Source organism: Colias philodice, chromosome 9 (assembly GCF_061535455.1).
Source record: "Colias philodice isolate Cphi_HAF_F1 chromosome 9, ilColPhil1 Martin Lab GWU primary, whole genome shotgun sequence".
NCBI classification, from domain to species: domain Eukaryota; kingdom Metazoa; phylum Arthropoda; class Insecta; order Lepidoptera; family Pieridae; genus Colias; species Colias philodice.
In genome coordinates, this window is record NC_143094.1 from 2892562 (window position 1) to 2918338 (window position 25777).

Below are 25777 nucleotides of genomic sequence, written 5' to 3' on the forward strand. Positions count from 1 at the left end.
TGGGTCGTTGTAACTGTGACATCATGCAGGAAACGTGCATTATACACGTTTGTTCTCAATTGTTACCAGCATTTTAGTAATAAATTTACCTATTTATTCATCATTCCTAAAAGTAACGTATGCTTTACACACATGAGTAGATAAACTGTACCATAATTATTATTTAGTCCTATTTATCCACACATGTGCTGTTGATTTTTCAAAAATGCCAATTTTGAAAGTTGATATTGCTCGAAGATACGATTACTTGACATAAAGTGATCATAACTCACATAATATAAAAGCTCTTTTAATTCAATTCATGAATCAATTACGAGCATATTTGCATACCGTTGGTTGCAAATACATTCTTTCAACCTTCCAATGTAACAATCTCTGATAGCAGCGAACTATTTTCTTTTATGGTGGTATTAAGATAAGCTCGCCTGCATGTTATTTATTGCTAATTATTTCAGTCATTCGTGACAAATATTTCTTGATAAGAATAGAATATTATGCTTTGTACGTTTTTAATGTCACTTCTATTGTGTGGTTTTCAGTTTTGCTTTTGGTATTGTTTGTAGAGCTTTGTTTTAAAACGTATATGGGCTACATATATTTTTGTCGGTCATATTATTCATAAAAATATTTTGAAAACTACCTATTGTAAATGTACGTACAAAATACGAATCTGAAGTTAAAAAAAAGTAGGTGGATTTTGTATATTATAATATTGTGCAGTGTAACAGTTAGAGACATTCATATGTTTGTCAATCACGTGGTGAACGTAGCGAGGATCCTTTCTGATGTTCTAGATAATGGGAGAAACCCAGTGCAATATTTTTAAATCAATGTCACTGTAATTTATACCGTCTTGTTGTAAACCGTTGTAGAAAAACATAATTTTTACATGTAACATTCTTATTTAATATATCTGGATTTCGCGTAACGTGTGATACGTTATTACCCTCGTTTGAAGTAAGCTGCTTGGCCTTCAGCCAACCGAAAGAAATCTGTTTGAAAATAAGAAATTTTTCACGTGTGTGGCACTAAGTAGCCCAATACTCTCCTGAACGGATGTACGTGTATACATACCGCTAGGCAAACAAACAAACAACCAGATCGGAGTCCATCAAATGTTTATTCATGTTAATTCACCACAAAGCTAAAATCCAAAAATACTCCCGTAAATTTACCGCACCTGTGCCGTATACAGCTTGTACAAACAATCTATGTACATCACGTGACGTCGAAGGCTGACTCTAAAATACATTCCGAATGTCCATCGGAAAATTTTAAAACGCCCGACGATTTACAATAATTCATAATTTTTTACGCCTCACATTCTTTCTTAAAATACAATACAATGGACGAAGGGAAGATGCTTTATGGGCCATAAAGCTTACTACGAATCGTTGGGGCCACAGCTGTTGAAATAATATTGGATATAAACTGGACTATAATTAATGATTCCGGGTTCTAAATAGCAACGTAATGATAGTATATCTGTAGCTTGATATTACCGGGTTTAATGTCTGCAATGATAATGAAAGTTATGATTCTTGCAATAGAACAAGAGTTTCACAATGCTCGTTTTTACTTCGATCATTGAAATTAAATTACAATTCTCTCTTTATGCCTCTCATAATCTAATCATGATAGATTTAGCCATTTCATAAATATACGATAATTTAGAAATAATCTCGTATTTTAAAGAAAATTCATCTGTAATAAATGTTGTCGTTCATCTATAATAAGTTCAAGAATAAAATTAAATGTATTTTCATAAATTGAGCGAATTCCCTGAGCAACAGCAATACCACGGGGAATAACTAGTTCGTTATGATAAAACAGTAAAGCCACAATGTCTTTGTTATATACACGACTGTAATTTATGAACTCCGTGTTACTTTGAACATGCTGAGACAATGCCATCTGTTACTAGGGATTTTTAAATACACTAATATTACGGGCGTATTGTTATGTTCACGTTTCCGCTATGTTACGAGTCATTACTTTAATTTTAGATGTCACTTGTCGAGAAATTGAGATGTTAGCGTTCATGCCAAGCGATGAGTCTGGATTGAGTGATTCAGCTATGTATATACCATTGAGAAAACCGAGATTTAGAGAGCCGAGATGTGTATTGAAGATGACGTATATCACCTTTGCATTGAAAATAGTAATGGACACTTGATATTGCTTTTTATCATTACACCCGTCTCATAATCATAAATAGAATTGAAAGCGATACGATTCTATACAATTCTACACCGTTGGAATAATCGTAATCTCATTAAAATCCACATCTTAACATGCCATTTAAAAATGTTCACGTTTCTTCGCCCACGTTTGCCAATGTGTCAAACGCTCATCCGATGTCATTGGAATGAACAACACCTGTTCAGGTGGGCGGCATTGTCATGGCCGTCATATAAATATACTTGGAAACTTATAATTTTATTAATACTAAAATGTACTAATACAGCAAAACATACTTCAACATTACATGTATGAGTTTTAAAGCTTCTGCTTAATTCTAGTAGACCAATTCAAAGGTTTCATGATATGTATTTAAACACAACGTTATCATTACGCAATAGAATCGAAGAAAAGTTTTCTCGGTCAATCGATGCTTAAGTAGCAAAGTTCAAGGAAACGTGTAGTCGGGTGATTCAGACGCAGACACCGTGACTTCGCTTCCGCTGCGACCTGATGCATTAGCTTTGGCATACCACGAGTCGTGCAAATTTCTACGACCCCTGTCTGTTTCAATTTATAAATAATCCCGAATGGCCAGTGGTCGCGACGGTGCGGCAGACCGCGGACGGCGCGGGAGCGCACCGAAATGTTTTCCCCTCGGAAACCTAGACCTGCCGCGATGTAGCGCTGACGGCAAGCGACCCGAACCGCGAGTGAAACCGGTGATTTGTGACCTTTTTAGTGATATAAGGAAAACCGCTTCCGCTCATACCCTACGCGGTTCACTTAGCGTTTTATTTATTCATCAAATAATTGACTTATATATTTGACGTTCAGTATTTGCACATGTGTTAAAGATTTCTCGTGTTCATCTGATTAAGCAAACCTGTCGTTTCCAATTTGCTGAAGAGTGAATAGTTGTCTGACACTTTTGAAATTTTCCTCGTGTGATTTATGAAGTGAAGTCACGGATCTCATTCAACTTTTAATGAATGATGGTTCTTTTTGGTCGACGTTAGTGGAAGTCGTATTCGATTTCAGGGAGTGATTCTGTTGGATCGACGGATGAATGCATTAGGATATCTAATTTTATCTCACTTAGTTCCTCGTTAAGGACTCTTGAACGCGTCTCCATAAATACATCGAGACGGTCAAGTATGTCACTAATGCAATATGTCCATACACTTATTGGAATGTCTTCCGTAAAATCGAATTGTTATCTCTGATCCGAGATTCTTTAGAGTTCAATAGTATCTGTTATCAGAGATATTCCACTTACGATCGATGAAAAATTATATTGAGCAATACGTTGGTAAAGGTTCGGTTAATATCATGATGCATTTGTTTTTTCTTTCGTTAAATTATTATTATACGCTTTTTAATTTTGTATCTGTTAATAATAATCTATCTCGCTTAATTATTCAACTTTCATAAATAAATCAATATACTTACTTATATGTAATAAGCTAATATAAAATGACGTACAAATTGAATTATTATTTCACGATGTCCCCGTTTACGAGAACACTCCTATCAATCATTATTATTTGCAATAAACTCAACTTCAACGAGTTGACATTGAGTTATTATTTGAGTAGTGATCTTTTGTCTTCATTATGTACAGAGTTAAGACAATTGAAAAGCTAAATGATTACAAGATATTTTTTCTTATCGCTGAATTGTATTTATTTGGGTTTGAGGTTTATTAAATTTATTGTCAGAATCGATAATTAAAAAAAAATATGAACGATGCAGATGGTTAGATTAGTAAAATTTTCCACCTTAATCAAGATGACTTCATAGTTTTATAGTTGTTTGCGTAGGCGTATAGATTTTGGACAATGGTTACACAATCTTATGAATATATTTCATAATGTGGCCCTTTATCTTTATGGTCGTAAATCTGTAGCTAATTTTTAAACTTTTCCGGCGACCTCCGCATTAATGGGCAAGGAGTAGCGCAACATCGTCGCCAATATCTATGATTGAATTATATTACTTACATTCTCCTAACTGTACGAGCATTCCTCAAACTCAGCGATTTGTGAGTGTATAAAGTAATTGCTAACAGATAGTTACGCAAAACTGATTGATGATAACGATCGAAGTCCATACCGTTACCTCAATTTGGCCACCGTCTTTTCGTTTCGTTCGATGAGGTTCGTTCACCTTGATACAGTTTATAAAGAAGACATATCTAGCTGTTTTTTACATCGCGTTCGATTTATTTTTGTTTATGTTCATGTTGTATTCTGGTTCGTTTTGGTAACACCTTTGAACGTGGAACTAATGGATTATTAACGTTATCACCTATGGTTGTCCATGATCAGATGAACACGTCACATTATGATAGTTATAATGAAGTAATGCTGTTCAACAAGTTTGTGTGTGTAGTTTAGTGGTGTGTGCAAAAAGCGAAAATGATGCAAGGATTGTTGGATTCTCTGTACAAGATCTATTCAGGTAAGATTGTTAGAGCACTGATTTATTTGCATGTGTTTTGATCAAAGGTGCGTTGAAAGAATAATGCGTTGTTTGACCTCACGAATACCACCCACGGAAGCTGACTAAAGGCACCTTCATAGATTTGTAATGAACAATAAACACGCTTTTTTATAAATCAAACAAAATCAAACATTTCCTACTTATGTGAATAACATTTGGACTTTGTGTCACACTATCGCGTGACTGTAGTTTCCGTACAAATTTTAACTGCCTAGTTCACCTCAACCTTTGTTTATGCTAGAAAAACCTTAAAATATATTGTTTTAAAGCAATAATTACAAATACCTTTTCATATTCACCGGTAGGCGGTAGGTGTTTATATCCAGTTAGAATAACAAAATGCTATACCGTCAAAGTAGATCATTATGAGTACAAAGTAAAAACTTATAGAAAGAGCAAAGACAGCTCACCTAACTGGAGGTAAATGAAACACCTGAGCAATAATATTTTAAGCCGTCTGGCAACTTTTTTGTCCGTCAGTCCCGAGAACTAGAATCATAAATCTGTACTGTCTGAATTTTTTCAACAAACATTCGTAACATTCACGTACCTATAATATACATCTCTATTAATAACTATGTTTGTCTGTGACGCTTTTACGTCTAAGCCAATTTACCGATTTGGATGATATTTCGTACAGAGACTAGACCTTGGAAAGAGACATGTAGTCACATTTTTGCCACCAGAAACAAAACAAGAGTATTTAGAAGATGGAAAAAGTATATACATAGTAAATTACTAGTAGAATCGCGCAATAACATAAGTAACATACACACGAGCGAAGCCGCAGGCAAAGCGAGTACCTATATAATATTTTCGGCTGAGTACTCCAACTATAATTATTATAAGCCAATTTCGCCATGGGCGGAGTAACGATGAATTGATTAACTGGCTATTTCATGTATGAGGTTTTTTGTTGTTGTTTTATCGCCGTCTAATGTTTGGGTCATCAATTTATTACATGTCTATTAAAATAGTTATTAAAATTATCGGCTGTCTTCGTTTTTATCGTTTTCTGTTATACTGGCATTTAACATTGATAACGATTTCGCTATTGTCAGCCCGTGCTAGATTTTATCTGAGTTCAATGTCATGTTCTCTTTTACTATTTTATATACCTATTTACTGAGTAGTGGTATAAATGTGTAAGTAACAATAACTTATAGTTCATACTCATTATATATCCAACATGCACAAACCTTGAACTTCTTCCTGTTACTCATTCTTATAAAACTACGATGTTGTTAAAATTGTTCCTACATAGTTTTAATGATACAAGGTAACTTAATACCAACAGCTCTAAATACAAGCCGTTTACATATAACGTGATAAGTAAATAAACATACATGCATAAAAATAAAAACATAACCCTTCATCTTGCGCAGTAGGTAAAAAGTTTCCCGTTCGAAGATACGTTCATAACATAATGTTATACGCAGAAACAATTTAACGATTTAATGGAAAACCAACACGAAAGCTAATTCTAGTTACTGATCTAATTTCAATACAATGTAATTTACTTTTCTTTGTATCAAATATAAACACGAAGCCATCAAAATAGTTGTTTATTTAATTTCATCAAACACCTCGATGCAAAGCCAATGCATGGATATAAAACATGCAAGATTGGTTAAAATGTAAACGGTACAAGGTAACGCGTCTTTGATTCTAATCATGGCTACTTTATTAGCCAGTTTTTCTCACATTTCATACGCTTGTATAATTTTATTGTAATTTGTGATAGTTCTGTTTTTTTCTTTATATCTTTTGGCACCTAGATGTTAATAGTATGGTAGAATCTTATATCAAAGATGGCATAGTGTTTGTGCGTAAGAATTCTTTTATATTGAATTTGTATTCATATCACATTCACACAAACTTAAAATTGCACCAATTTACACTTCAGATTTGATTTCACCTGCTAATAAATAAAAAAACGGTACCAGACGTAGGATAATTCTCACGAGCTGTTGAATCAGGGCGCACCTTGTTACTTCATAGCGGAAATCGAGGTTAAATTGAGTTTTGTATTAATTATTAAAGTCTTAATTTTGTTACCGTATAACGGTAGGTACAGGTGTACGAGATCGTGATTGAACCCGCAAGGCCGACTTATAGTGAATAGATCCATTGTGATCAGCAATTAGCATATGAATAATATCTGACTGTTTGATTTTTATCAGTAAATTAATATTTCGCTAATACCAGTAATTTTGTTCTAGCTTTGTTAGAGAATGTGTATGTATGGTTGGGTGGTTTTGATTTATTTGTTATGTAGAGATAACATCAATCCTATAGTAGGTAGGTAATGTGTGTTTGATCGTTTATTTTGTTTTAACTATTAGAGATTTAGAAGGAATATCTACGCGTGGCCACGGTAGCTGTAAAACGAAATGTCGCATAAATACATCGCAATTTAAACATTAATAAACAACTTTAAACAGACCATTTGTTAATTCCTCAATTTAAAAAATATTATCTATTAGTACTAGAACGAGGAACTTCAAAAGTAGGCAAAATTGGCGGGATTGCCAATTGGCGTCACGGCGTGACAACAAATCAAGTGAGCTATCGCAGTCGCTTGTTGTTCGATGTTTTCCTTCGATGATTGACACCCGAGGTAGTACTACGGATTCAGAAATAGATAGAGTTGTTTGTGTGCTTGAAGCGCTTTAGGGATAAAAGTGGAACTGCGTGACGCTATTGGGTAACTGAGGCGTTGAGTTGGAGATTTTCTTATATATATAGACCTTCATTTGACTAGATAGAATGCAATTTGTCCAGGTATAGGTGTTTCACTAGAAGATTTGTTTTAAGAGGAATTGACTGATAGGTAGATGATATATTATGCTAAGTGCATTTCATATTCCCTACAAAATTCTAATGTGTGGCTTACCGCTTACGTATGCTGTTTATGCAAACGTTACGTTACATATTCCTGCACTTCGACTATTATGCGATTAACCAGAAGGCAAAGAATTTTAATACTGTGCAGAAGTTTCTTTAATTGCGTATTTCATATCAGCTCTTTTAATCAGCCATTATTATAAGCCGATTGTCTTTAGCAGTTAATAAGGTGCTTGGTTTTCGATAAACGGTATCATTTACAATATAATGGAAAGGTAACAGGACCGTGACATTTACATAATGTGCACATTTACGTTAATGCTTGTTCATTTTTTTTCGTATTTACAAGGCTAAAGAAACAATGCGGTTTATCTTTTACTAGCTATGCTCCGTGGTTTCACCCGCTTATATAAACTATAGTCTAGCCTTCATCGATAAATGGGCTATCCAATAATCCAACACCAATTTTTAAAATCGGACCAGTAGTTCTTGAGATTAGCGCGTTCAAACAAACAAAATCTTCAGCTTTATAATATTAGTATAGATTGAATCAAAGGCTTTAACAGCTTATGGTATATCTATCCTAACTAAAATATTACAAATGCGAATGCTATAAGCTCTTAATATTTCACAATTATATGATTCTTCTTGCTGTCTTTCGGTTAGCGTTATTCTGCTGTTATCATAATAATTTTCTGAGAAACCAAAGATTATCCGGTTTATTTATGGCTTAAGTAAATATGCATTTGGAAATCGATAAGTTACGAAGTGTCACGTCGAAAATGATAAGGTGTTAACTCACTTGGGTTGCGTAATCTTTGTTTTATTCGAGAATAAGTGGGTTGACATCAAAATCAAAACTGGAGCAAGCAGGGGCTTATTAAACACGATAAATTTAATTAAAGTTTAACTGTACTTTATGACTTCATAATCAAAATCGACCAAGTGCGAGTCTGATTCATAAGACATGATTCAATAAAATGTTCTTTAGATTTCAAGTGTTTATATAATTAGAATTAGCAACGTCAAAACAGATTTGTAACCTACTTATTTTGCTCTTCATATAAAATTTGTCTTTAAATTTTTCTATATTGATAAGATATATAATTTGGATTTTTTTTAATTGTCTACAGTGCCAAAAGATTCCTTATTTGTAAAAAAAATATTAATTAAAATGTGTCGTTTATATTTCATTTCCCCTTGAAGTATTATGCAAAGATAAAAACAAACGGGTAATAATTAGATTTAACTTTTTTTTATTTATTTTAAAGCGAACAAACCCTTGTTCGCCTTAGGCTTGAGTAACCCCAAAAATTAATTTGTAACTGTATTTTAAATGGCTTCAATATCAAAAATGACTGAGCTGTCAGTGGCGTGCATAATTTAAATGTACTCAAAATTATCTCTGACTAGTTAATAATATAATGAGTATTTAGCAATATCGTATTAAGTGACATGTTTTCACTCGTGTAATTCGGTTTAAAAGGCAACGATTATAAAACTGAAAGTATGTCACAAATCTTTAAGGCGGTTAAGGTTCGAGAAAGCTCTAGATATTTTAAATTAACGTCTAAAAAAACGGAGGAGGTTCTCAAACTTTCGTGGCATTTTTTTTAAAGTTTATCGATTATTCAGAAATAAAACAGGTAACTACCAAAATTTTAATCACATTTACAGTGATAATTACAGTACATTTAATTCATATAAATATCAATTACCTTTAGTTGTCTGCTCGGTAACAATAACAAAACAACAATCATTTTTAACATGTTGTTGAGTAAGATCTACTTTTATTTAGGAAAAAGAATAAACCTGCAAAATGTAATTTACCTCAAACAAAGTCGTGTGCGTCGCCTATTGGTCATTAAAAACTTATAAATAAACATGGTTCCGATAAGGAAGTGAATTCACTATGTTATATTGTTGTAACGAATAATTAGTGAACTCGTGTGAATGATACGATTCGGTTTAATTATTATGCGCTATGCGTTCTAATGATTTGCATTTGAATGTGTTAGTGTTCTCGTTTATACGTGTTTATCATATTGAATCGAAATTTTACGATGTTGTAATCTTTTTACGACTTTCATTGACGTGTTTGTTTATGTTAACATTTGTTTTGTTGAATAGAAATGGACAAATGTTATTTTTTAAAGTCTTAAATACGAAATCCTTTTATGAAGTGAAACTTCTTTGGGCGCGTTGGGAGTAAAATTTCAATACTCACTTCTCATCGTGGCAATACCGTCACGTCATGGAGTGCCGACAATTTTGAAAAAGAAAAGAGCACACATGCCCTTTTTTTAGTGATTTTTATTTTATTCTGGTCTCCAAAGGGGATAAGAAATTATATCTTTCGGTTGTAATTCTAGCTTAACCACTGTACCAAGGTCAATTGTGATACAGAGAGGCAAATGACCCAGGCAAAAATATATTACATTTGCACAGTTAAAAGCTCATTGTGCGTTACTACGAACAAAGGTGCTTTGTGGACTTATCTTTTTTCTTTCAAAGTATTAACGTGAAAGGTCAAAGATAATAACAATGCTAAATACGATATTGCTAAATATCGTAAGAATAATAAAGTTATGACTAATTAGTGTCATGTGAGGCAATGACCTCGTAAAAACAGGGAACAGGCCCGACCAGAATCTCAAGCGTTTCCCGCCAAAACTGAAACCTTATACAGAATTGTTTTTTTTTCTTGACTAAGGCGTTAACCGCCATTCTTGTAACGTTTATTTTGCATGAGATTTTAAATATAAACGTGTTTCGTCGGGTTGTAAATGCATTTTAAGAACTTGCGTATACGACTACCTTTTACTTGCTATCGAGTTTTGCAACATATGAATGAATGTTTTTGATGTTGATAAATTACGTTTTATCACATTGAGCGTCGTTATTTACTTTATCAATTTGATAGCTAATAAATATTTAGACACTTATTTTACTCATTGCAAAAAGATAAAACCTCCTTATTAAGGTAGTGAAGGTTTCTAATTTCTTCTGAATTTCTTCAAATATTCTTGGCTGTTTTAGTTTCTACATAAATTTTAAGGCAATGCTTATTAAATAATTACTCGTAACAATCATTTCAAACACACTAAATATAAAATAATGTCCGCGACACTGTCGTGAATTCGTTTGATCGCGTGGGCGAAGAGGCCAAGGTCCATTGCTTAGTGGATCCGTTTGTGATAACATCAAAGGCACTAGACATAACGTCTACGTAATGCTAAATATACAAGGTAAAGCTGGAATACAGAAGTGGTAGAAAGTTAAAAATATAGGTGGTGTTATTTATGAGGAAAATTTTTGGCAAGATACATTTTGACAAGTACGGAATAGTGAACGTAGTGGCTGCTAAAATTTTATGGCAATACTGAGTACGTAGTGAACTTCAACTGATACTATATATTTGGGCTAGAAACATGTAAATCATTTCAAAACCACAGTTAGTGTGAACTGTGAGTTATAAAGTCAGTTTTAATTCTTTTCAAAGTTTTTGTTTTCACAATAAAATCTTAATAATAAGCGTAATCGACATAACTCCAGCGTTTGGGAAATGATAAAATAATTTTAGTTTATATCGTGGTGCATTATCACGAACATCTTAGGAGGTAAATGTTGGTAAAAGTCAAGGTCAAGGATTTTGGTATAACACGATTTTCTCACGGACTCCTTTACAACCTTTAATTAACTTATTAAAAAGTCAATTTCATGGCTACGTTTGTTTCTTATCTCGACTTGATCTTTCTTCTCATAACTTATAGGTATATTAAGAAGAGCTGGAACGTCAACACATTTACAAATTGCACATGTTAGGCCGGGAGATACTGACACAAAATTTCGGGTCATTTGTAACAGGATGGCGGTCTAGAGGGGTCTTAGTACGCAATGACAAAAAGAAAAATGATGGTCAGAACGCTGGTACCGGCGGACTAGTCGCGTGGGCGTTAGTCACACTCGTCGGATAAATAGCGAAAGTCCAACGATTTGTAACACAAAAATTTTAGAATTTACCGATAGCCCTTAAAAAAGATGTAGGCGGTAGTGTCACGCCATACTTTGACGATGTGACTTACAGTCCGCTATACCGACGTGAATGCGTTGATTTAAAAAAAACAATTCAACCATTTGTACCGGGCTAACTTTTGCACAGGTAACCATCGTCGTGCAGCCATTTACTAAAATCGCCATGCCATACTTTTCGGACGATTCCAAATGGTCGCCATACCGCGGAAAATCTGAATCTGAAGATTTTTTTCGCGTCGGCATGGGGGGCTGTAAGTTACACCGGAAAAGTATGGCATGACACTACCGCCTACATCTTTTTTATGGGCTATCGGTAAATTCTAAAATTTTTGTTACAAATCGTTTGACTTTCGCTATTTATCCGACGAGTTCGACTAACGCCCACGCAACTAGTCCGCTGGTACGAGCGTTCTGACCATCATTTTTCTTTTAGTCCGCCATTCTGTTACAAATGACCCGAAATTTTGTGTCAGTATCTCCCGGCCTATGTATGTGTCATATTTTGCAATTGTTTATAAATACAGGGTGATGTAATTGGTGTAGTACGAATATCTAAAAATCTATGAAGAATTTTGTGATACAGTAAATGGAAGAATTATAGACTATTTTACAGTATTTAATAAAATCATTTAATTTTTTGTTCATTTTCATTAGAAATGTCAATTTTTCTCACCAAGGTGGAAATTTGGATGATAAGGATCTTGTTAGAAAAATATAAATTTTGACTAAAATCGGCATTTTTACCAATAACAGTGTGATAATGAGCTTTTACTAAATCAGGCACACTTCTCGAACTCTATATTTTCTCTTGTATCGGCTTTTCGGTAACATTTCAAAAGAAAAAATTTCATCTGATCAAAGCATGGATCAAAGTAACGATACCACAGCTAACATTTGACAGTATGTACATAAATAAAATGATGTCGATAAAAACATTTCAGGTCGTTTGAGAAATTTGCCATTGCCAAAAAAGCTCATTATCACACTGTTTGTATGCATTTTCTGAGTAAATTTACTATGGTAATGTATATTATATTTTAGACCATTAGAAAGTAGATATTTCAACGAACAAAAAGCCCCCAAACTTTTTGTAAAAAGCTGATATTTCGACGTCAGAATTTTTGATTGAAAATTAGGTTTTTTTTTGGTATTAAGTTGAAATAAGGCGAAAAAATAAATATTTTCAATCAAATAAATTACAGTGTATTTGAGACACAATAAGGTAACTTTTCACCAAATATAGTAGAAAAAAATTTTTTTTTGAAAAAGTAATAAAAAACCAATAACTTGGTTTTTTGAATATTTCACCTAAATTTTGAGGTTATGTGAAAAAATTGTTAATACAAAAGTACAACTTTTGTACTTTTTATTACCTACAACTTTGCCATTGAACTTTTTTCCATAGGACTTGTAGTTTTGTTGGAAATCAAGAGAAACCATTTTTTAGCCTTAAAAGCTCCCCCCTCCCCCTTCCCGAACTCGGATTGTCTGTAATTTATTTTTCCTTTAATTTTTATCACATTCTCCTCCTTTTCTAATGGGTTTCATCCTACTACTATTTTTTTTAGGTTTTTATCATTTTGGAAGGGATTGGCCCTGGTGTATGTTGGGAGTGAGCGCACGTGTTATTTGTATTGTTTTTATGACCTGAAATTTAATTATTATTTGATAATTGAATAATTATTAATATCTACTTTTATCCAATTGATTATTATTAGAATAAATAATTAACTTCATCAATTGATTTACTTTTAAATTATAATTTTACAGGTAAATTATGAGAGCTTTCATAATTATACATATTTGCATATATTTATCTACAACGCACCCATTTTACAATTCAAGTCTAAAATGAAACTAGAGTCGCATTTATTTTTTGAACATACTGTAAGTGAAATTGCATAAGTGTGAGTACTGTGAACATGCCAGCTTTCCTTAATTGACCTGTACCTTCTACGTAAGAAATATACGAATTTATGTTCAAATTATTTGCGTGTAGCGTTTGTATTAGAGAATGTTGAAATGACGTTATTTGTATTCTTGATATTATTTTATGTTCATCGCGAGTAAAAATGATATTTATTACTGAATAAACTTAGAAAGCTTATAGAATTTTGGGGAAAGAGCAATAAGTAGATATCTACTTTAATAAATGTAATTATCTTTTGGTAAATGTTCATCATGAAGTTATCCGTCACTGTGGTAAACGATACCATTCAAAAGCCAAATAAACACGGAAATGAACATAAACAGAACGTGTTCTCATGTACTGAATATGAATATTCAAAATTAAGCATTGTAAAGCATTCGTCACCGTTCATCCATTCATACCTACAGCTCATCAGTACCATTTGATTTAATTGACGTTGAATCATTCGCTATATCATGCAAATGGCATATTACATTCACTATACATCGTTAAAATTCTGTATTCTGACACACAAGAAGATGTATTACAGTATTGTGTTCGGCTCGCACCTATACATTAACGGTTCAATTCAAATATCGGCGTTAGTTAAATCATCTACGACTTTGAGCACCTTTGTTGAGATGTTAATGTTATTTAGGTGTTAATCTATTTAGTGGCTTCGTAAAATGATTTATATTATTCGCATAGTTAGATTGAGTTAGCAGAAAGTTTTTGCACATCACTGTTCCTTGTGAAATAGCTTAATATTGTTAAGATTGTATATCTCGCATCTATTTAACGATTAAATTGATTCGACGTCGCCTATTCCGTTACTATCGTGTACTCCTTAGTCCGATTGTGTTTCTGCATTGTAACTGTAAGGTATATGAAAATGGATCGTGTTTACAATGCAAAGCCGTACAATTGTCTCCGTTGCCCTTTGGTTTAGAATCGGCCATAATTTACTCTACAATTGAGCGGTTTTGCTAAAACACCCCGTGATTTGTGTACACATCGCCTAGAGAAAGCTTTCCTATAGATTATGGTGTCAACTGAAAAATATTGCTTTCGATTCCAACGTTTGACCGGTTAGCAAACAGGACACCGAATAGTAAACGAATAAGTTACATTGCTGTTGCATGTGCCCGCTGGTCTGTGTGTTTTAGCGAGCAGTAATATTTCTTACTAGGTATTTCCAAACCTAAAATTTCAACTCTTATTTGTCGGTAGTTCGTCGAATTCCGTTGGATGGATAGATATAGAGATTCATATGAGAGTATGGAGATATTTTTGAGGCGATTGACTTGATTCAACGGACTATGAAAATCTATGAATGTACAGTTTTTCATAGAAAAAAAAATTCTCATAGAGGATATTTATATCTACGTTCTAGAACAATTAAATAGGAATGTTAATCGTTAAACAATATCAATACCAATACTCGCCTCATTACAACTCGCTAACTGTAACCTTTAATTGAGTAGGTACAGGAATGATAATGAGCCAAGCTCAGTTTTGACATTTATCCCGGGTCAACAAATCCAGTTCTGTAACGAGTTTGTCATAACTATTTGTGAGTGAATGTTTGTTAACCAACTTCAAAAAAAAGGAGGAGGTTACTCCGAGGTTTCTGAACCGATTTACGTGATTCTTTTTTTGTTTGATGCGGAATGGTGTCGAATTGGTCCCATAATTTTTTTTTCTCTCATTCGATTAAATTATTTCGCTATATATATCGCCATCTTTAGACTGTAATTTTTCTTTTTACCGAATTCAGATTATGAATTTTCGTACAGAGAGTTCATTCAGATCTGATTGTCCGGTTTTGTATAAAATAATAAATTCGTCCACTGATTTTTACAAAGTTTCGCGTTGTTTCTCCTTTCTAATATTATAAATGCTAGTTATGTGTGTTTGTCTTACATTCACGACGTATTTTATGATATGATTCTCGTATCTGGAGAGAGAGAGAGACTATAGAGAGTTACATAGGCAATTTTTGCCTGGAATATCTCATTGCTATGGGAATTCCCGAAGCCGCGGCTGTAAGCTAGTTTAAAATAGTGGGGTTATAATATACTCGTGTAAGCAATGTAATTTGTTTGTATGTTCATCGATTGAGAACGTGATGGCACATGTAGGAATTTTGTTTATTACAAAATCATTGTTGTCTTCGTGTTTTGATCGACTGCAATGTTTACATTTATCTTCTAATAATATATTTGAACGTGTGTGGCATTTTAAGTAAGCAAAAGGGTATGCAGGTGCTGTCGCAATTGTTTTTTTTATCTTTGATGTTATACTTTCTATTACTGTTTTATAATGTTTTACTTTTTGATAAATAAATTAATAATTCTATTGTTTCCTTTGTTTCAGGTAATTCAGCATGACAGAGATAGACAGGATTATTCAGATTTCCAAAAGAAAAAGTAGTGCAGTCGGTGTATGAGTTTGGTGTAAGATTTTTTACCTTCTTAATATTAATTTAATAGGTACTTTAGTATTGACCTGTACTATTGCCTGTACTGCAATATCTGAGAGATGGCTACAGGCCCGAATTTTAAATATGGATTCATACTTTATTTATAAGGTCGCTTAATAATATTAAAGTACCTGCCTTCATGTGATGCATAATAATGACAGTACGATATCAAAAATACAGTTATAATTATAATGTTTACTTCGATCGAGGGTCAAACGGTATACCTATATCGGAATGTAAACAAATACTTAAAACATAATAATGATTTGTTAACGGTGTTTACTATTTAATTGCATGATAAATTGAGGAATACGTTTACTCTGCTTAAGTACTTAAATATTTCGATTGGTTATTTAAATAAGTACTTAAAGTTTGTTTGAAGAATTGTTTCTGTCTGTATTTGGAAGTATTTCCTTTTTCGGTAAGGATAGAATACAAGCATGTTACTTCTATTTTACTGATTTATTTTCATGTAGGTATTGGTAATTTATGACTTAGGCTTATACACATAATGATATTGATATAAACAACTTTTTAATCATTTAAATAAATTGAATAATATAAACTACGCATGCAATCTATCATATCAACGTGACCTAGGCCCTTATTGCGTTTCGACTCCCTTAATTCATTTTTAATAAGTCTAACACACACTCTATGATTGATGACGCTTATAATAGAGATAAAATACATTTGTTTATTACCAACCGGTCTATGCTTTTCGTTTTAATAACTATTTCGCGTGACTGCTGAAGGTTGACGTTGTATTGAAGATATAATAGCTTGCTTTGGTGAGACCTATTTGTGGCTTCATATTCAAATGCTATTTCGAAGTACGTGTGTTTTAGGTTTTTTTTTTTTGTTGTAGTCATGTGAAGGTTAGAGGTAATGTTAATAAAGTAACTGTGTTGTTTATGAAAGGTCAGACTACTTGAGAACAATTTGATTATATTAATTTGCATTTCGGAAATTCGTAGTTTTTATATCACATAACATTAGATGTAATTACAGAGCTTCAGGGTTTTCTTGATTGCTCAACCTCTTACCTAATTTCAAATCTAGAATCTGTACTAATATTATAAAATAGAAGAGTTTGTTTGTTTGAACTGTTCCGATTTGAAAAAATATTTCAATGTTAGATTTATCGAGAAAAGCTATGAGGTTATAGTTATATCATCTCTTTTAGACCAATGGAAGCGGAGCAATGCGTGTAAATCTGCGGGGTACAGCTAGTGGAATACAAATTACAATAATTTTGACGAAACCCCCACGGTTCAACAAAGCGCGTATTGTGTCTATTTCGACAATAGATAACTCTGTCTGCGACTTGTATATTTAGTTCACAACCGCGCCGAAAGACGGGCCCGTGCCAAATGTTTATTGGCTGGTATGCGATTGTCGTTTATTCTTATCAATGTATACTGTTCGACAGTCACGCGTATATTGGCAGGCGTATGTTATTCGTCTTGGAGTACTGCGTCCTTGTACCTGGGGAAAGCAAGAATGGAATTTTTGGAGTAATTTGTAATGTTCTAATACATGTAATGTACTTGTAACAGTATAACTTGCAGATACTAAAAGTCGTTTGAAGAGGTTAGACATTTTACTACAGTTACCGCTACAGTACCGTACCGTAATATTTTGATCAAATACTTTCGATTTACGTGGTTGGAACGTACCTTAATAATAGTAAGTAGTAATTTGGTAACAATTTTCTAGGAAAAAAGTTAATTTTTCTTACTTTTCTTTAAGTAAGAACAATTGTCGTATTTTCCGTTTTCATTCATTATCAATATCGAAAAAATTGTATCAAAAGTCATGTTCCCCGTTGCTCTAACAACCAATCTGTTGCTTCTATTTTCAATAAACATCCAATATGGTAGTAGAACAATGTCGTTTACATTCCCATTAACATACACACGTAAAGTCAGCGATCATGACCTACAGCATGCGGTAACCGTATACGGGCGTTGACTTTGACATAGAACCCGCCAATACGTTATATATTTCTATTAGCAAGATATTTATACGTTTTATTAGCAATAGTAGGGGAGCCCAGGATGCTAAATGTGGATTTACTCGAGCGTCACGGGAACCTATTAGAATTGGTCGATTAGACCATAGCGAGAAAAAAAGGTCCTATAATGTTTTCACTTTTAGCGGTGGGGAAGGGTTTTTTGATTTTTTTTAATTTAAAAAAGAAAAAAATTGGCTTGGAAATACTCAAGCGCGTTAGATATTGATATTTTGCATGCTCCAGGACGTCACTGAAAAAAAGTATACGTTAATCTGACGATTTAAGTGGCGATTTAATCGCTATGAATAAAGGGTAAAAAATTAAAGTAATATTATTCGAGCGCGTCAGATTAATATATGGGGGGGTTAATTACAATATAAGAAGTCCCCATTTCGCTAATCTGACGATTCGAGCTCAACCTTAGGGAATTATGGATTATTCAAATTTTCCAGCGGGGCCCCTGAGCGCACCCACCAACCATAACTGCTCATATTGACTAGAGGTACTAATGAATAGCTAAGGTACCGTCCCTTATAGTTATCTGACGCGCTCGAGTAAATCCCAAAATCCCCCTCTTGGCCTCCCCTACTACAACTGATGGTTATAGACTATAGTACGAGTGATACACAATTTTAGGTTAGTAGACGGAATGGTACGTTTAGTGATGTAGTTGAGTTGATATGTTGGCTTGTCTTAATATGAGACAAGGGGATAGGAAAGATTGGCATGGATTTACAACATAAGAAATAACGTGTACCTATTGCAAAACCGAAAATGACGTGAATTTTTATAATTTATTAGCTGTGTAGCGCGGTTTCTTCCGCGGACGAACCCGCTTGAAATCCATCCTCACAAACTTTTGCATCTATAATATTAGTTGGATCTACGTACATATTTTATTTCAAATAATACCTGGTTCTATGGGGAAATATATACGAAGCACTTATGTAAAATAATCATGGCTGTCGAATGACACATAAAATATTTATTCCTCGTATTGTTATGAAAACAAGATAATCGACAGTTTATAATTAGTACGCCAAATTTAATGTTGCTCCATTTATAACACGAAGGCCATCACGATTAATACGTGTTAACAAAAACATACAAATTCATAACAATAAAACAAATTAAAGCGTTTCGTGAAGGTACTAGTTTTTTGTTCAATTTGTTCTCAAGGCCACCCCATTGTGAGTACATATATCTTTTACACTTAATGTAATTGGATAAAAACCTTACATGTTCTGAGAAATACTAAGTATTATTAAGTATGATTATTATTAGATTTAATGTTAAAATATTGTAATTTGATATGTGTGGATGTTTGCAATATTAAATTAATGTTTTAAAATCGTTGTTATAATTTGATGGGTAGATTATTATTGACAAGAATCGAACTCGACTTCATTCAATTATTTCTTATTAACTTTTTCGCATTTTTAAAGTTTTGTTTGATTTGTAGGTGTTGTAGAGATCATCTATCTAACTATATACTTCTTGCGTTGAAAAAACTAAATTGTGAGCAGAGTAGATGTGAGAAACATTGTTTTGTTTTAAACACAATAACACGTAGGTATTTTTATACACATTATAAAATTGAAATACAGGTTTCTTTATCTCTTATTTCAACATAAAATATAGCCGAAATAAGTAATTTAAAATATCACATGTCATTAATTTTTAATTACGCCACTCGTTTATCGCTTACATACGAAAGTATAAAGGCAATACCACACAAAAGTAATAAATAATACCAGCCACTTCAGCGTAAATCGTAAGAGGTCATTATCGTTTGAAAATTGCTTACGCTGTGCATAATAAATATTGACTCGAATTAGGCCCGTTCCACACACTGCAGGTGATAAAATTGGCACTTCGCTTTTATTTGGATAACGGCGAGTGCACACAGTAGCACTTGATAGTATTTTGATTGTGATGTCATTTGCCGTAGTTTGGATTAGCGTGAGATTGTGAATGGATCATGTTTGGACAACGCTCCACTGAAGTCGAGTGGCTGGTTGAGTGAACTTGCAGTCGGTTGTGTAAACAAACACAACAAAAAGTGATTAGTTCAGCCAAAATGACAGTACGAATTTTTGAATAAATTATCTTTAAATTGAATAAACAAAGACTTTGACAAATGTGAAATGCATGATTAAGTAAAACTGAATTGATACACATAAAAATTTTAAATCTATCAAGTCGGAATCTCGACAAAAGCATCTGTGGTTTTTTGACACGCATTTTATTATTATTTTGGTATTTTTCTACGGTAAAGCGAAGTACGCTGTTTTAAGTAATTATGATATTTTCTATGCTTGCGTCTCGAAGGAGTTTAACTAAATCAAGTTTAGTTTATTATTATTAATCTGACCCTGTCACGCCAGAAGGCCATAGTGTTAAAATGATTTATAATATTCTAAAGTACGTGACACAGTGACAATAAAATCGATCAATTTTCGTATAGCAAGTCACGACTTACGCCGAAAACGTGTAATCATATTTTTTGCTAATGTTATATGTATAGTAGTATAATATATACGATATAACCTTTATATAGTCGTGCCAAGTGTATAAAGAGCGCTTATTGTAGCATACGGCGAATTAAGTCTAATAATGGCTAGCTTACGTATAATAGTTTTTGTTCGGGGTCGACGACATTTTGCCGGCGTGCTATAGTAATTCTTACGTGCTGGCCACGGACAATTCGCTATAGCGAAAATTCGCGCGGCGCGACTGGCGGCGCGTCTTGCGAATGAATCAAATGTATGGAAATGTACTGGGCATGCCACGCGCAGCGGCGACCAGCGAGACGACGGGCGAATTTCCCCGAGCGAATCGCGCGGCACGACTAGCGATCGAAACAAATGTATGAGTTATTACGGCGCAGGCCACGGAGTCGAGCGGCAGACGCGGCGACTACTCCCGGAGCGAACTTAATTTAAAATAGTTTGTTTTTTTTTTCGCGAAAATGGAGACGGAAGCTTTTATTGCAGAAATTCTAGCTAGACCAGCTATTTGGAAGTCTAGCCACCCGCAACATAATTTTTCATCATGCCTATATTTTTCATATTTTTGGTGGAATTCTCCGTCTGTAACACGATTTCTATTTAATTCGTGTACTCCACTATATTATCTTCCAAACATTAAATCTTGAGCAAAAAAGCTGCTACTCTCCAAACAACGTCGAGCTAACTTTGATAAAGCTATCTCGTCTCCTCGTCTACACTGGTCGCGGCGGCGAACGCAACTGCCCGTGGCGTGCTTACCGCGCCGCGCGAATTGCCGCGCCGCCGGTCGCGCCGTCGGTCGCGCCGCCGGTGTCCGTGGCCAAGCTGTAAGGCTCCCTGTCGACTGACGTATCGAGTGAGTAGGTCCATAAGATTTGAAAACAAAGGCCTTCATAGTAAGGAGGTCGTTATCTCATGATGGCGGGGTAATCAGTTATTTGAAGTGGTATTGTTTTTAATAATTGTATCGTGTTATCACGATGATTAAATGACCAAGACTTGAATTTAATTCTTGAAATCAAAATGTATTTATTTTAACTGTTTTTACGACGTAAACAACACGGTGTTCGTGTCATTCTCTGACTTCGAATTATTTCCAAATTAATGCTCTATTGATGGGTAATAATAAGGGATAGTTAAATAAACACATCTTTGATAGCACATAACGTTTATACACACACTAGCTGCGCTCCGCGGTTTCACCCGCGTGGCTCCGCTCCTGTTGGCCTTAGCGTGATGATATATAGCCTATAGCCTTCCTTATTGAATGGGCTATCTAACATCGAAAGAACTTTTCAAATCGGACCGGTAGTTCCTGAGATTAGCGCGTTCAAACAAACAACATCTTTAGCTTTATAATTTTATAATATTAGTATAGATTATTTCTGAGACCATATAAGAACATTAATTTGTATGACTGACAGATCACTTAAAAAATAAATACGGTGGTGATATTTTGCATGCAACATACGATATTCTCATAAGATTACAAGATGGGACACAATCGTAAAAAACCGAAATTGTATGCAGAGATAAATCGGTAATGCAAAAAAATATACAACATTGTCTGCATTTTTATAAATTTACACATCGAACGTGTTTTACATGCTAAGATGTTTACAATCATTGTACATGTTGATATACTTACTTGAGTGTGTCACTGTAGAAGTAAATAGAAGGAATATTTAAACTTCCGTATATTTGAACATGATACATATTTAAATTTATAAATTTACAATTGTATCTATTGTCATATAATTACTTCGACCTAACAACTTTATTGCATATTGCCTAATTTCGTTGTCCTCAAATACAAAAGATGTTGCAAAGTCTGCGTGTAAAATTTATGATAGTGTAACAATTACAAATTCAATAACGTTTTGACGTCCTATTATAGATGTGCCCTTACAAATACTGGTAGGTACGTTACGTACAGTGTAAGCACGCGATAAAACTGTATTGCCGATTTAATAGTTCTTAAAAATAAAACATGCTTCTGGAATCTGGGTATAATACTTAATGGTATGACCTATGTCTAGATTGTTATCGTGCCGGATTTCGTTTTAACTTCTAACTAAATGTTCTTGGAATTTTTTGTGCTTTGGATTATACCTAAAGTTAGAAGGTAATATTTTGTTTATTTTGGTGTAAAATCTTGAATTCGTTCGTTTAAATTCAGTTTTATGAAGATCTACTTTTGAGAGTAAAAGAGACGACACTGATAAACTTAATAATTCTCAAATTTTAAATAAGATAAAAATGAAACCCGTTTCGCGTTGTCACGGCATCACGTGTAAACGGCTGAACCGAATTCGATAATTCTTTTTTTATTATATTCCTTGAAGTACGAGGATGGTTCTTATGCATAGAAAACGTAAATATGTACCACGGGCGAAGCCGGGGTGGACCGCTAGTTTTAAATAAGATTTCACATTTGTTAGTTGTTATACTTGATACGATGTGAAATCTTATTTAAAACTAGCGGTCCTCCCCGGCTTCGCCCGTGGTACATGTTTACGTTTTCTCTACATAAGAACCATCCTCGTACTTCAAGGAATATAATAAAAAAAGAATTATCGTAATCGGTTCAGCCGTTCTCGAGTAATATGCGCTTACCAACACATTTTGCGATTCATTTTATATATAATACTAGCGACCCGCCCCGGCTTCGCACGGGTGCAATGCTGATACTAAATACACTACAGAAAAACTGTGAACGTTGTATATAAAAACATAGCGGCCCGCTCCGACTTCGTATAGATAGCCTGGCGGCCGGCCGGTACCGCCGCAAACGCTACGTCCCGCAATTTTTAAATCTGTAATATCTTCGAAAATATTCACTTAAATCATACGGTGTAAAGGGCCATATAGATCTATATTAAACGAACAATGTATTCAAGGTATTTAATTGGTTAAGGATTAATGCTGTATTGGTTAAAATCGCATCGAAAATTAGCCATTATTTTTCGTAAAAAGTAAATGACAAAAAAATGTTATTGTGGGTTATCCATAAGAGATAGACATGTACCATCGCGGACTTTTCTACAGACCTTTTCAATGTGTATAATACTTAGTACATTATTTTGATAAAACTCGTAGGGTTCAGCCTGCGTTTGCAATGTAAGCGGAAAAAATGTAATTTTTTACGACATCACTTTAGAAACCTCAAAAATAACAGTACTTCTCCACTATTTAATGGATGTTATTATACATATAAACCTTCCTCTTGAATCACTCTATCTATTAAAAAAAACCGCATCAAAATCCGTTGCGTAGTTTCAAAGATTTAAGCGTACAAAGGGACATAGGGACAGGGAAATCGACTTTGTTTTATACTATGTAGTGATTATTACTCATGCGAAACCTGAGGTCATATAGGAAGTTAGGTAGGTGTTAATTCTTATTTATAACAGAAACATGACCTAAGATGAAAATAATTTAATTACTAGGTAATCATGTTCATTATTACTCTATCTTTGGAATGGTATTTTATCTAACATCCATCTATAAATAGAACAAAAGATTGAAAGAATAGAATATATTATGAAGCTGTATTTGGCGGGGACCGGTTAGAGAATTCACACGTGGTCATAATACACATAATTGTTTATTTTTTGTGCTGTGACGTCATAAGAGTTGTGGGCGGAGCGCCGGCTGGGTTCATTATATTTACGTTAGATATTTTAAACATGTAATGATGTTCGCTTATAGATTGGTTCGGTAATTATTATATGAATTTTTCTGAGTCTGTGTTGAATATATTCTATGTAGATGGTGCTATTTGAACAAATAATAGAGAAAGGAACGTACCTTCTTTAATTCTTAATTAATTTATGTAAATAATAATTATTAGATAATTATTAATTGACAACATTTCAAAATTTTAAGCTACTTATTTTTTTTATTTTAACGAAAACTAGATCAAAAATAATGATACATATAAATTTTGCTTTTTCTAAATATTGAAGTTTTCATTCATCTTTTTGAGTTTAAAAATCATCTCATTCTAAAATGTCGTAAGCGCCAAATGACGTCATACATACGGAGGAAAACATTTTTTCCTTTGCCACATACCTAGTTTAAATTTAAAAAAATCTATATTATTGAATTTCTATACATAGGTAGGTACCTAATCAAAAGATTGAAAGTAAAAAAATAAAAATTGAGGTTATATCCTTCCGTTTTAAAAGTAAAATGAACTCAATTGAATTATAAATATAAAGTAACGGTTAATTTTAATGACTTCCTTGGCATGAGTTAATGACGGGATATATTCGGCGGTTATTAGAGTGGATATAATATATTAGTAATTATAATTTATAAGTAATTAATTAATCGAATACCGTCGATAAGCCTTGTTATAAGATTATTTATAGGTACCTACTTTCTACAACATCAGAGCCTATACTCATGAAATGGAAAATTTTAACTATTATCGTGTGTTAGCCACAGTAATACAACAGTACACAGTAATTTAAAAATATTAACTTATATCGGTATAGTTTGAAAAAAAAAACACGCTAGTATTAGAGTGAGTGATATTAAGAGTGTCATACAAACAAACAGGTGCAGCTAATTTAAACGTATTAATAAACTAGCGACCCGCCCCGGCTTCGCACGGGTGCAATACACTACAGAAAAACTGTGAACGTTGTATATAAAAACATAGCGACCCGCTCCGGCTTCGCACGGGTATAAAATAGATAGCCGGGCGGCCGGCCGGTACCGCCGCAAACGCTACGTCCCGCAATTTTTAAATCTGTAATATCTTCGAAAATATTCACTTAAATCATATGGTGTAAAGGGCCATATAGATCTATATTAAATGAACAATGTATTCAAGGTATTTAATTTGCTAAGGATTAATGCTGTATTGGTTAAAATTGCATCGAAAATTTGCCATTATTTGTCGTAAAAAGTAAATGACAAAAAAAAGTTATTGTGGGTTATCCATAAGAGATAGACATATACCATCGCGGACTTTTCTGTAGATCTTTTCAATGTGTATAATACTTAGTACATTATTTTGATAAAACTCGTAGGGTTTAGCCTGCGTTTGCAATGTAAGCGGAGAAAATGTAATTTTTTACGACATCACATTAGAAATCTCAAAAATAACAGTACTTCTCCACTATTTAATGGATGTTATTATACATATAAACCTTCCTCTTGAATCACTCTATCTATTAAAAAAATTCGCATCAAAATCCGTTGCGTAGTTTCAAAGATTTAAGCGTACAAAGGGACATAGGGACATAGGGACAGGGAAAGCGACTTTGTTTTATACTATG

The 25777-nt window shown here is 33.6% G+C and overlaps 1 protein-coding gene across 8 annotated transcripts in view; it reads left to right on the forward strand.

Annotated features, from left to right (window-relative positions):
* The window catches only part of LOC149485704 (rho GTPase-activating protein 23-like), a 336487-nt gene that overhangs the window by 23805 nt on the left and 286905 nt on the right, over positions 1-25777 (forward strand). For 7 of the 8 annotated variants that reach the window (XM_089698981.1, XM_089698973.1, XM_089698975.1 and 4 more), the window contains exon 1: positions 4587-4644. The exons of the other annotated variant lie outside the window; for it this stretch is intronic. In XM_089698981.1, the coding sequence (XP_089555107.1) occupies positions 4602-4644 (43 nt within the window). In that variant the 5' untranslated portion in view covers positions 4587-4601. Of the gene's footprint in view, positions 1-4586; positions 4645-25777 lie in introns of those variants that run through there. 8 annotated transcript variants of the gene reach the window in all.